A 13,525-nucleotide genomic window follows, 5' to 3' on the forward strand; every position below is an offset into this window, starting at 1 on the left:
ATATTTTGATTTTATTTAAATGCTTTTAACGACATTATTGTGATTGACCTAATAAATAAACTCAAATTCTCTGTGATTTTGTCTTAAATTACTTAACTCGGTGTTGATCTATAATTCTACATAATCCTTCGACCTCAGATGCTTAAGCCTTAAGACTAGAAAACTCTTAAAAGACTAAAAAAATGACTTTCATTCTATTTTTATTTGGTTGATGACCTAAATGATTATTACTTGGCTTGATCTTGGTCCATAATACCGTCAATTAAGAAAAAATAAAATCATAACTTAATAACCAATAAAAAAAAGTTGAGAATATTGCAACTATAACAAAATAAATGTAAAAAAAAACTTTGACATCTCTAAAAAAATAAATACACGAAGAAATATACTTTACCAACTCCTCCTTGTAAGATATATTCTTGAAAAGTTTCAATGAACGTGGCTTACAAATTGAATTCATTAATTTTTCGAAGTTAAATTAAGCAGCATCTATTTATTAATTTGAACCACTAATTACATCAATCACGTAGTTCTTCCCCTTTATATTAGTCCCGCCTCCCCAAACTTTGATATTTGAATTTAATTGGCTGAAAGAGATATTTTTTGACGTTTTTTTTTCATTCGGAAAATTCAAACTTCCGAGTCACCAAATGTCGGCCTCCATTTATATTAGTATAAAAGATAAAATAATAAAATATAATTTTTTTATTAACATGAAGAAATTTTTAATATTCATTTGCTTCTTCAAAATAACCTAAAAAGCACTTATGAATAACTAAAAGGGTATTTGACATCATTTAAAATTATTCAGCATAAGCTTTTAATTCTTATCAGAGTCAAGTGGCATTTCTAAAATAGATAAAAAAAGATACTTTTATTATTTGAATTGAAATGTCATTTTTATTGAGTTGAGATGTCTTTTTCTGTAAGCTTTAGAGCAGTAAGTGAAGTTGCTTGTAAAATACTCCTAAATATATATATTTTATTTATAGTATTTGCATTATCCTTAGTCAAGTTCAAATACAATTTTAATACCTAATTAGGATATTATTGACGGCTGAAGTGTCGTGGAATGAATCTAATCTCCGTTATTATTCCTGGAATTTGTAGGTTAATTTTGAAAATGTTAATTTAAGAAAATGACACTAAAGTGTACCTAAATAAAATTTGATCTGACGTGGAAAGTTAAGGTATACGCGTGTTTTGTGAATGAGAAACCGCCATTGGACAGTTGACCGTTGACTTCCCTCCAACACACTGTTGGCGCCATTTTCCGTTCCGTTTTGGGGGCAGTGCGGTTCAAAATGGAGATTAGAGTAGCTGGTAGAGGGGCAAATATGTAATTTAAGGAAAATACGAGGGTAATAATGCACCCCACACCACACCTCATGTCTCCTCAAAATAATAGAAAGTGCAAAGACGAAGGAACATAATAATAGTTGCTGCATCATCCACTCCCACGCCCCCATGATTGCGCGTGGGCACAAACACATACCTATTCACTATTTACTCTTAATCATAGGCACGTCGATTACACTTACACTTACACACCTTATCATCCGGTTCGCTTCTGCTCCAAACCCGGTCTACCCGCCCAAAATACGAAGAAAGGGAGAGGGAAAAGTAAATTACTAAACTATCCTTTGTTGTGAGGGCATGTTGATAAATAAAGATAATTTTAGTTTATAATTGTTGAGAAGTTAAAAGGTGATGTTAAAGTATGAGAAGTTGTGAGTTTAGTAAGACGTATAAATATAATTAAATGCAGGGCACATAATTAATATAGTGATAAATATAATTAAATGCATATGAGGTAATGGATGGGATCGAACCAGAAGAAGCATAAGCCGAAGAAGTGTGGTCCGGTTTGAGATTTGATATTGTTAAAGAAAAGAAAGGAAAATTGAGATTGAATAATGGAAGCAGGTGGGGGCTGCTCTGTATATAATTCATGTCCTTATTATGTGAGGCCCTTTCCTCTTTTTCCAACTTTTGCTTTCTCTTCCCTCTCAATTCTCTCTCTCTTTCTCTCTCATTTTTTTTTGATCTCTGACCTAATTGTCTCTCTTCTCTTCTCTTCCCTTCTCATCAACATCACCACACCCCAGAGAACATATCCCTCTAAATTTAGCGGGTATTTCTCATCATCTTCTTCTTCTTCTTCCCCCGTCACCTAGATCTCTCTCTCTCTCTACACACTCATTGTTTGACAAAATAACACTGGGAAGTTTTGTCATAGCTCAGCTGACTCTAGCTACAGATAATAAGATTAAGATCATCACCCACCGCAACACCACACAGGATTCAACTCTTTTCATTGCTTCTCTCGATCCCAAGAATTCAACATGACTCCAGTTAATTTGGCAGGCCAGTTTGGTGACACCACATACACTAAGGTCTTTGTTGGAGGCTTGGCCTGGGAGACCCAAAAGGAGACCATGAAGAAGTATTTTGAGCAATTTGGTGAGATCTTGGAGGCTGTTGTCATCACTGACAAAGCTACTGGAAGATCTAAAGGCTATGGATTTGTATGTTCATATCTCTCTCTATCTCCTTTTCCTTATATTCATATAAATTAATTCTTTTGTCCAATTCCTATTACATACCACCACCCACCTAGATCTCAACTTTAAATGAAACAATATGTGTACTGTGTCACAAGGATGTTCATTATTTTCGTTTCAGGTTACATTTCGCGAACCAGAAGCTGCCATGAGAGCTTGTGTAGATGCTGCTCCTGTAATCGACGGAAGGAGGGCCAACTGCAACCTTGCTTCTTTGGGTGTCCAGAGATCTAAGCCTTCAACCCCAAAGCATGGTTCGTATACAAAATTTGTTCTTCTCTATCTTCTCCTTCTCCTTCTTCTTCATCATCCCAGTTCTTATTATCTCATTGACATGATGTATCAGATATCCCATAAGTCGCATAAAATCTTCTCTTTTTAGTCTGTCACTGTTGAAAGATGCTATAGCTCTAACATTTCTCAAACTATTCTCATCCATATACCCCACGTACATGCTCGTTAATGGATATTCCTCCCGAAAATTATTAGTGTGTTTGAGTGAAATCCAAGTCATGATATCTGCGTCGAAATATTCTTTGATAAAAATGGAAGACAACACAGCTACATGACAGCTAAGATTGAATATTCTTCCAGAGTGGAAAGTTCTATTATGTTTTATCCAAGAGAGAAGAGAGTTTTATTTCATGTATATTTTTGGGAAACAAATGGAAGAAGAAATGTCCCTAAGAAGCATGGAACCAAAGCAGTACGTCCACTGCATTTGTTGCCTTTAGTTATTTTTCGGCCATGTTTTTTTCCACTGAAAAACAACCCAATGTACTATAATCAATAATACATGTTCTTTTATTATACATATACATACATAACTGGAACTATTTCTATGATGTGTTTGTTTTGTTGATGATGTTATTAGTATAAATTAATAAACATATTTGGCAGGAGGAGGAGGGAGGAACTTCAGAGTAATGGGTTCTTTCCAGACAGGATTTGGAGGAGGAGTGGGATCAGCTTTTCCTTCAGCAGCAACCTTCCCTCATTATGCCATCCAGCAAGGGATACCTTATAATGTTTATGGGTATGAATATGCTTTAACTCTTTATAGCATGCTACTCCTTTTTCTTTCTCTCTCTCTCTCTCTCTCTCTCTCTCTCTCCCTCCTCTACAGTTGTACTACTAAGGTGGGATCATGGCACGTGCATGCCAACTCATTCACAACAAAAACTCCCAAACATATTTTTTACTCACCTTACCTTGCCTTGCCATTGCCACCCACTTCATCTCTATTCTTTTCACACAATCAACCTACACATCATACCTATGCACTAGAGAGAGACTTTTTTTCTATCACTCTCATGTGCGAGGCCAAAGAAAAAGGACTATGCACCACTGTGAATAATCTTTCACGTCCTTTGACCTTTATCTGTGTACGCGTTTAGTTTGACGATGGTGCATGTAAACACCACATGCACCATGTCTGCACTACCCTCTCTTATTATTGCTTCACATTCTAACCCTTTTCTTTCCTTATTCTTTTATCACTATTTTCAGGTACTCTCCTTACTCGCCGGATTACACTTACCCTACGGTTTGTACATTTTTTACTTTCACTTTTACTTTTTTTTCCTCTTTGTCTACACTAATTCTTTTACTTAGGATGCGTTTTCTTGCGTAGCTTTTAGGAGGACACACTACCTTTTGAACCTGAAATCAAACTGTTTCTTTCCACTGTCCTCCCACCCTCCCTCTCTCTCTCTCTCTTCTTTTTACATTGCATTCAAATATATTTAGATTTCTAAAAATAACCATAGTCTAAAACAATCTCCTAAATCCTCTAAGATATATTATCCTATGTTTTCTCCTTTTTATCGTTAAATATACTATTATCTTTTCTAATCATCCATTCCTATTTAATATGAGTACAGTTACAACTTGCAATCTATAACACATTAAACCGAGTTTTGGAAAATTTTCAATATTTGAAATTCGGTACTTCAACAAATCTTCATCGTCGTAAAGAACATGTTGGACTCATCAAAAGTAAACATGCTCTTAACTACTTGCAACAAAACAACCTATAAGACCCGTTACATTTTTAGTATTGTAAGTATAATGGGTTTATTAGTGTTATGAAAATGATGAATCACGCATACTTATGTGTCTCTATTTCTATATGCAATAGACTGTATGTAAACGATAAAGCTATTTTTTTATGAAATAAAATAAATAGATAATTATAATTAAATATTATTATAAATAATAAAAACTAAAACGCGTAAGTAGCATAATATATAAATTTAAATAATCCGTGATTATAAGAAATAAAATTCCAAAAAATGCATGCATAATAAAGCAAAGGAATGAATGGATGAAATGAAACAAAAGAAGGGTGGGTAGTGTACGATGTATGAGGGTAGGGTGGTAATTGTGTGGGAGCTTTCACTATTTATGTGGGGATGAAGTTTTTCTTGGACAACACATAATTGTACCCTACAAAATGTGGAAATGAAGGTGGTAAGTCGGTGCATACGCACTGTTTGTATAATTGATTCCCTTCCCTTGGGACAACCAAAGGAGTAATGAGTGAGTGAGGCTTAGTCAAAGTGTTGCCTGTCCTGTCTTTTCCCCCCAATATTATTTCTTTTTTCTTCAAGAGGTGAAGTTTGTGGTCCATTTCTTCTGAGTCATGTGCTACGCATACTTTCACAGTCTTCTAAATTCAAGTGCTTCTGCACTGCACACACCCACATTTTTTAATCAAAGGCATGCTGCTGCGAATGCTAGTGGTCCACCTTTTAATAAACTAGAATGATAACGAAATCTTGCTGACGAGGTAGAATAATAATAAAGTAATTAAATTGTTGGAATCTAGTATTGAAAAATGGAAAATGGCATGCATGGTGCAGAGCTACTATGGTGTGTATGGAGGAGCAACAGCACAGTACCCGGTTTATGGAAGCGGGCCAGGAGGGATGATGACGGGTGCTGCAGCTTTCTACCCGTATCTGCAGTACGGCGGAGAAGGGAGTGGCGGCGGTGGCACAAGCGGGGGCTATAGTTCCGGGCAGGGTTACGGTGTGAACTATGCCCCTCACCTCTTTCAGTATTCACCGATTGCTTCCACTGCAGCAGGTGCCTATGCCCAGCACTACGGAACACCCATGTCTCTTGCTCCTTCCCCTGCCTTGCAATCAGGTTTGGTTTCTGCTCCTTTTCTTTCGTTCCCATTCCAATTCACGAGTGATTAATGGGGCGCTAACATCTTTGACAGTGTGTTTCGCTGTGCCGCAGGCGTGACCATGTCTCTTCAAGCTCCAATTCCTCATCGCTAGAGACTCATCTCAAACTAGCTATGTCAAAACTTCCCAGTTGCTTCTTGAAGTCTCTCGTCCTCATCGTCATCACCACCATCATCATCATCATCATCAACCTTTGCCCTAACCATGGTGCTCTCTCTCACACACACCCACTCTTTCACTAACACAATGCAAAGTCCATCAATGGCATTTGGGCTTTTCCAGCATATATAAGAAGCCCCCCGTAGGGGCGAAAATGTTCCTCCACATCTGGAGAGTCATGCATTTCTTTTTCTCAAAAAAATGTTGCATCTTGAATGAAGGGTTCCCTCAGGTGAACCGCCGAACCAACAGTGGCCGGCCACCGGAAATGGCTGGCTGAGTTGTTGGAAAAAAAGAACAGCAAAGCTTGGCCCTGGAAAGGCCGAGCCCAAAAGAACCATCTTCTTGACTTGCGCCCAAGGAGGGCTAAGTAAAAGTGTAGAATGGTTTGAAAAATTGTAAATGGGAAAGTAGCTCATCAACTAGAAATGAAGTTAGTTCTGCAAAAATAGGTATTCCCTCCAATCACTGCTATAATCACCTCTGCATGAAGAGGAACTTTTAGCAATCATGGACATTGGATGTCCCAGCTTTTTTGTATGGTAACATCTAGCTAGTCTTAGGCCTTAGTGTTAGGATCAGTCATGTCTTTATAAATATGTTTTCTTTTCTCAACTTCATTTCAATTTTCTCAAAAACGAGTTTTAACCAACCAATCAATTCACAATCTTCCCTTTGGGTAAGGGGAGCCAATATCTAACTACTGTTTTTTTGTTCTTGGTTTTTCCTGTAAATTGAATGTGGCTAAACTATGGGAGTTTAAGCCCAATCCACTAATCCTTAGGAGGGATAGTGTTTTATTTTCCCTTTTAGCATAAGTAGTAGTAGATTTCATCATCATGTTGAGAACTGCATCAATGGATGTAGAACTCAAAACACTTGCATGTAACCCTGGGAGATATTTTGGTTCCCTTGGGTACTTCACTTACTCACCAACCATGGTTAGGACATAGGTGAATCTCATCACTCTCTGTCTCTCTCTCTCTCTTTCTCTCTTCTCTCTTCTCTCTGCTTTTCTATCTGCCAACTTTTACATCGAGATGGACCTTGATACTCTATTAATTATATGTTTAAGCCTATATGGTTTGGATTGTAATTAGGAATACTGAAGTAGGAGGATTTCATTCTCTATCCATGTCGGATGAGAATGGATTTGCTACTCATTCTACTATGTCTTTAATTTCATGTTATGCTTGCTTCTGTTCAACCTATGTCAACATAAGCAAATCAAGTTAATTCTTCCACCAATGTTCACTCAAACACATTTTATTTATTAATTATATGTGCTAAATCTGAGGTTTACTTATTAAATCTTGTTGTATTCCTCTTCAACCTCAAAATTAGTTTTTATTTTCACTCTCTATACACATCATAAATGAAACCTTTCAAGACCACCCTCTTAGTTTATCCAAACGCTTTTGCATACATATATACCACTGAGACTCCTCTTTTCTATTATAGATCCATGCTTACAATTGTATATTATTATTTTAACTCAATATAACAAAGAGTACTTTACAAACTCATACAATTATTTTTATATGAAATTGTTGAATTTAGTACTTCTAATGTTGTCAAGTCCACTGTATAAGGTGATATTTCATGGAACTTATAATGTATTACCTAAAGTTAGTCTCTATTAGAAGGGTCGTGTGTTGCTTCGATTCTATACGTTTTTTTTCAAGATATAATTTTTTCAATCATATGAATTCTAAAGATCTTAACGAATAATTAACTCCTTCATGATGAAATTAAAGTCCTTTTTTAAAACCTGAGAATTCTTTTCATCATCAACTCTCAGAAATTGTTCCCAAACAAAATCTGAATCATTGACTGATATGATTTAAATTTAAAGTTGGGGTATTTTTCAACTGGATTCAACTTTAAGTTCACAAAATAAGCATTCCTCTTATTTTAAGCTAAAAAATTCAAATCAGGAGAATGTATTATGGAGAGTTTAACAACTTACTTATTCTATTCTGTTCCTCTTAATAGTTAAGTAAGGCACTGATAGTGCAGTATTTCTCCGTAGCTTGATGTAACATATGTTGCTGTTAAATCTACTCTTGATTTAACAATAGTAGAGATTAAAGATGAATCAAAATTCGTGACAGTAGATCAAAGCCTCTAATGAACAAAAATATCTTATATTTTTCTAGCAACAACTTTACACTTGGTTTATGTGTGATCAATTGTGTATGACTGTATATCAACGTTTGTTATAACCTGGTTTGTATTTATGATTTTTGGTTAATGGATGTTTAGACGTGAAAGTGATCATACATATTCACTTGAGCCCAAAATGTAACAAATTACATTATGCATTGTGCACTATTTTTTTTATTTTTACGGCACACCGTTATAATGTCACTTCTTAGCTATGCTTGTAATTATCTTTGCAAATGTGTGAAATTGTTAAAAATTGAGTTGGTCTCAAAGTTTCTAAATAATATAAATCGAACAACTAAAATAATTTTACGATAATAAATTATCTTATTTAAACCTTTTTCTATAAATATTACTAAAGCTAAACCTAAATAAAAAATATGACTATTTTGAATTCAACATCTTAAAAATTAATAAATTTATTATTTTTTATATATTACTTTCATGTCTTCTTAATCTATCATATTATCTATCGGTCGAACAAATCTGATATATTATCTATTAACTTTGTATTCTTATAAAAAAACCTATGAAGTTTGCATTTCAGTTATATATTATGAGATTGTTATCTTTAATTGATATAGACTTAGAAGAGCTCCCGTAAATATCCGATAATGTTTTGTTTCTTTGGCTCGGTCAAGGCCTGCTGTGTTTTTATTCACATATGCAGGCATAGGCATATTCTGTTGTGTTTCACAAAGCTAATAGAATAACAGTAATTCAACAAATGTTTCTCAGTTTCGGAGAATCCAACAAATGTTGTCTTGTTTTTTTTCCCGTTCTTGCTCTGAAGCTTAATTTAGTGACCATTCTCAGAAAAGCTCTAAGAAAGAGGAAGAGTATATCTATATGTATCAGATATTGGTGAAACCATCGTATCTCAGATATGTCTGAAGAGGCTATGGAGTGGTCACCAGAGAATTCAGTAGTCTCAGGATTCAAGGAAGAGTCTTCTGAACATTCTCCATCTGAGAAGTGGTTAAAAACCAGCAAAATTACTCCATTTATTCAACTGGATATTCAATCTGAGTTGATTGAACAAAATAATTCAGACCATCTTGGATATGGCCATAGCCACCACACTCCCGAAGCTGGTGAAAAACATCAGGCCTTAAAATCACATGCAGTAACCAATACAGAAAAGACATACACTGTGACCAGAAGAAAAGAAAAGCTATCGAGTATTCTACTTCCACTGTCTGCAGCTTCGTACTACAGTGGAGTATCACCGCAAATGGAAATTGTTGAATCATGTCAAACCATTGAGAAGCTAAACGAATATTTGAAAGCAAGAAAGGATGATGTCAATGCTGGTGTACCAGGCAAATTCTTACGTGCAGTAATGGGTTCAGATGGTGTTGGTAATTTCTATTTCTTAACAGAATCTTGTGAACATGAATCCATGATTTTTCTGATCACTATTTTGTTCTGGAATAATATATTGTAAATGTAACTGTTAACAGATGTAGGAACTGTGGCTTCAATCATCACGTATTCCTTCTACCTAGATGTAACTTCAGAGAGCGATCAATACTGCACAGTACCAATCATTAACATTAACAGGACAAATCTTGGTTCGCATGTTGAACTCAAGTGGTTGCTTGATTCATGTCATATTGATCAGTCATCCTTGATTTTTGCAGATGAGGTTAGTTTGACGAGACTGTTCTACAATTATAATTTTGAAAATATGTACTTACATCAAATTAGGCCTGCTTTTTATTTTTGGATAAACCAAAGATATTAATTATTAAAGCTATGAGGGAGTCTTAAACACCATTTTTTTCCCCTGTGTGTACACTCCAAAAGAATGCTTAATTATTTGAATAAATTTCACAGATTGATTTGTGTTACTATGATCTATTTGGGAGTCTTAAGATCGTACTGTTGAAGGGAAGCAAGATTAAGCAAGAGGTAACAAATTATGCAGTGGACACAATGTTCAGCTCTGGTTATGATATCAGAAAATTACTGATATTATGTTCTTTTGAAAGCAGAAATTGAAGCATGCTGTGGTTGAAAATTTTCACAGCAGAAAGGTTAATTTACTGCACCTTTTTCAACCATTTTATACACTTTTTTTTTTTAATATTTAAGAACTAATGCATACCATCCATAAAACTCTTATTTCTCAGGGTGAGACAATATATCCATGGGTTAAAACTGTCATCACAGGCGAGGTGGGCCTTAAATTCCCCACACAATTTCAGTGATATCTCCTCTTGTATTTATGGTTATCATATTTTCCTCAATTTCAGTTTTAATCTTTATATTTTAAAAGTTCAACATCTAGGTACTTGTAATTTTACATGTTTAAATTTTACTCTGATGCCTTTAGTTTTACTTTATTAGGTTTTTACCTGGTGTGCTTTGTTGATGTTCTACTCCATCTATGATCTATTATATCATTCACTAGTCCAAATGATAAAAATTATTAAAATTCTGCATATATTTACATGGAACTGTATGAATCTATAAGTAAATGATGCTACTCAAAACTGCACATACTTACTATGATGTTTAGAGCTTTCAACTTGAAGGATTAAAACAGCTGAACAAGTATTAGCAGAAGCTTTTTATATAATGTGAACTGATGGTGAATGATATAGAAGAATAATCTGTTTCTTCCATGGATGTATCATTATAAAGTCTCAGTTCTCGTTTAACCCTTTAACCATTGCTACAGGAATGCTCTTCTTGCACGGCCATAGCAGACAAATTTGTAAATTATTCGCCTGAAATTTTGGCTAGCAAATCATTCAGTAAACTTCTGGTACTTCAAACTTACCTTTTTCTGATGTTTTAATGTAATTTCTAAGACTATAGAAACATTTTCTCTGAGAAAGAAAGAAAAGAAGGTTCATGCAATTATAAGAGTGTTGTTATTCAACAGTTGGTAGCATGATTCATGCCGATTTTAGTGGTGTTGACATACACCATGCTATTCACTTGACTTGTATTGTTTTTTTTGTCTTGTTTGGTTGTTGTGTCCCTCATGTCTACCCAAAAATTAAAATGAATTTTTGTCTCATCTTTGATTCCTGTGAATGGTTGCAGCTAGCTGGCATTCTTTTAGATACTGCGAATCTAAGGGACCCTGCCTGCACCTCTAAAGATAAGTACACGGCTTCATTATTGATCAATGGTGCTGGTCGTTATGGCTGCAATGGCTTTTACCAATTATGTATGCCCCCACACCATTTTCTATTATTTTGGATCTTCACATGCTACTGCTATTGTTCAATCTTCTTGGTTTAGTTGCTGTGTATGTTGAAGTGTTTGTGATTTTCAGTGAAGTACAAAATGCATGACCTTTCCTCCCTCCAAGTAGCAGATATCTTGTGGAAGGACTTCAAAAAGTGGACAGGACAAGGTATTCACTTTTGTTTGTGTATATAAATAAACAAAGGTACCTTTCATAAATGCTTTCATAAATGAGTGTAATGAAATGACATAACATTACTTTCGATTCTCTCTCTGTTGATCTTCTGCCTGTCGGCAGTGTAGATCTATTCACCAATATTCATAAGCTACAATTTTAACTGTATTGCAGTTTCCATTCTAATTTATTTTGGTTCTGTTTCTAAATATTGTTACATAATCCCAAAAACATCATAGTTTTAATCAATCAACATGTACCATGTAATCAACCAAAGGAGGTTGTATGTTAAAATCTAATCCTTTAACAAAAATTTACTATTTTTGTGTGATGGGGTAATAAAGCAGAGAGTGGAGATTCAAGGTCATTGCAAATTGGCATGAGTTGCATCGGAATTTCAATTGGACAGCTTCTTTCTCGCGCAGAAAATCTTGCACAAGAAATAACACGATTTCAGTGTCAGTCTCCATTATTCAACTTTGCAATTCAAACTTTCCATCTGGTTTTTCAGACGCAATGCATTTCTAACTTTTATTACTTTGTTCTGCTTCAGTGTATGAGAAACTTCGAGCACTTATTGTGGTTTCGGGGTATTTTACTGATGAAAAGAACTTCAAGGTTTGTTACTACTTATGGTAATCAAACTCTGAATTTACATCTTATATTTTACTAACTTTTCTTCTAACAGTTAGCTAAATAATTATATTGGACACTGCAACACACAACAATAGTAATTATATTTCACAACATGTGTTTGTGTTCTGTCCAATTGAAACATTGAAACTGAAGAAGCTTTGTATGAATATGATTGAATGTGACAGAGAGAAGTTTTGATTTGCACGGAATCTACGAAGCTGTTAGAGAGTTTGCTCTTTTTCTTCGATTTTAATGCTTCGCGGCTGCCACTCAAAGCTATGCACTTTCCAGGTGGGTTTCACCTTTTTCTTCCTCCAAAACTACTTTGTTCTATTTATTTATTTTTTTGATTTAGACATGCATAATGTTAGTATCTTTAAAATTAAATAAATCTAGTCATTTCATTGAATTTTGTTGTTTTGCAAATCTTTCAACACTCTGTTCTATTCCAATAGTTTGAAAAGGAGAAAATTGAGAGAATTTTCTTGTGAAAGTTAAAAAGGTGTAAAACAATCTAATTGTCGGCATTTGTGAAGATTCTGTACAGAGAAATAAGTATCTTAGTGTTTTAAGTAGAAAGAAATATAATAGAAAACTAAAATAAATAATTAATATTGGTGTAGGAGTAATAATTGTAGTATATAGGAACTAAATCTATAATCAACCTTTCATAATTAATATCCATAACATCATTAAAAAATTGAACAGATTTGAGTTATGATGATGTTTATGGTACAATAATCAATGAGATCCAGGAATAAAATCTTTTTCTTAAAATTTGGTGGAGTGGAATAAAACAACAGTTTTACATCCAAAGCTATATTAATGCGTGAAGTAAGGATTAAATTTATGAACTATTTTTTGTGGTTATGTTGTTGAATATGCAATAAAGATTACAGTGATAATATTTTGTGGGTGGGTGGCAGGTCTGAAGAATGAGATGAAAGCGTACGAGATCGATAAGGTTACATCAAGAAAAATAGTTGAACATCTGATACAAGAGTTCGTTGGGATACCAAAACCCTAGCTACCAAATTGCTTCTTTATGAACAAAACAAGATTCTCTATACATTACATTGCTCCTTTATTATCGAAACAGAACAGAAAGGGAAAATTAACTTATGCTGCAGTGCAGCCACCATCTTTTACTTGCAATGATTACATTAAAGAGAGGAAAAAAACATCACAGAAATAACAGAAGAAATAATTGAGCTTGAACTTATGCAGAGTTACTCACACCAGTACAATATTTCAATATCCAAGCATGTTTCTATCATTCTCAATAATTTCTTTGATATATTTTTCAATGAACTTCCACTAAATGAAATTAAAACCTCCACAATTTAGCTTTTTTTTTGTAGTGACAACTTCCATTTCTTATCCAAACTCTCGTCAAAATACTCATGGCTGTGATCTCCATAGCT

General features: G+C 34.5%; 2 protein-coding genes across 3 annotated transcripts; both read left to right on the forward strand.

Annotated features, from left to right (window-relative positions):
- Positions 1-1,982: 1,982 nt before the first annotated feature.
- On the forward strand, positions 1,983-7,164 carry LOC114168530 (RNA-binding protein 24-like). 2 transcript variants are annotated; one of them, XM_028053392.1, is made up of 6 exons: positions 1,983-2,528; positions 2,686-2,818; positions 3,465-3,600; positions 4,074-4,110; positions 5,429-5,717; positions 5,794-7,164. In XM_028053392.1, exons 1-6 carry the CDS (start codon positions 2,346-2,348, stop codon positions 5,817-5,819), a joined length of 804 nt encoding a protein of 267 aa, XP_027909193.1. In that variant the 5' UTR covers positions 1,983-2,345; the 3' UTR covers positions 5,820-7,164. The 2 variants fall into 2 exon arrangements, with proteins under 2 accessions (XP_027909193.1, XP_027909192.1); XM_028053391.1 differs by having other exon boundaries at positions 5,814-7,164.
- Positions 7,165-8,681: 1,517 nt separating this feature from the next.
- Positions 8,682-10,336, forward strand: LOC114169217. Its single transcript, XM_028054266.1, has 5 exons — positions 8,682-9,447; positions 9,550-9,734; positions 9,926-10,000; positions 10,084-10,125; positions 10,222-10,336. Exons 1-5 carry the CDS (start codon positions 8,973-8,975, stop codon positions 10,297-10,299), a joined length of 855 nt encoding a protein of 284 aa, XP_027910067.1. The 5' UTR covers positions 8,682-8,972; the 3' UTR covers positions 10,300-10,336.
- The last annotated feature ends 3,189 nt before the right edge of the window (positions 10,337-13,525 follow it).

This window comes from Vigna unguiculata, chromosome 11 (genome assembly GCF_004118075.2).
Source record: "Vigna unguiculata cultivar IT97K-499-35 chromosome 11, ASM411807v1, whole genome shotgun sequence".
In the NCBI taxonomy this organism is placed as follows: Eukaryota; Viridiplantae; Streptophyta; class Magnoliopsida; order Fabales; family Fabaceae; genus Vigna; species Vigna unguiculata.

Bases quoted from the DNA above. Each gene is read 5' to 3' on its own strand.
- LOC114168530 (XM_028053391.1), top strand. From the start codon at position 2,346: ATGACTCCAGTTAATTTGGCAGGCCAGTTTGGTGACACCACATACACT. The intron at 2,819-3,464 runs GTTCGTATACAA...CATATTTGGCAG, and splicing joins GCCTTCAACCCCAAAGCATG to GAGGAGGAGGGAGGAACTTC. The intron at 3,601-4,073 runs GTATGAATATGC...CACTATTTTCAG, and splicing joins ATACCTTATAATGTTTATGG to GTACTCTCCTTACTCGCCGG.
- LOC114169217 (XM_028054266.1), top strand. From the start codon at position 8,973: ATGTCTGAAGAGGCTATGGAGTGGTCACCAGAGAATTCAGTAGTCTCA. The intron at 9,448-9,549 runs GTAATTTCTATT...AACTGTTAACAG, and splicing joins AATGGGTTCAGATGGTGTTG to ATGTAGGAACTGTGGCTTCA. The intron at 9,735-9,925 runs GTTAGTTTGACG...TAAATTTCACAG, and splicing joins CCTTGATTTTTGCAGATGAG to ATTGATTTGTGTTACTATGA.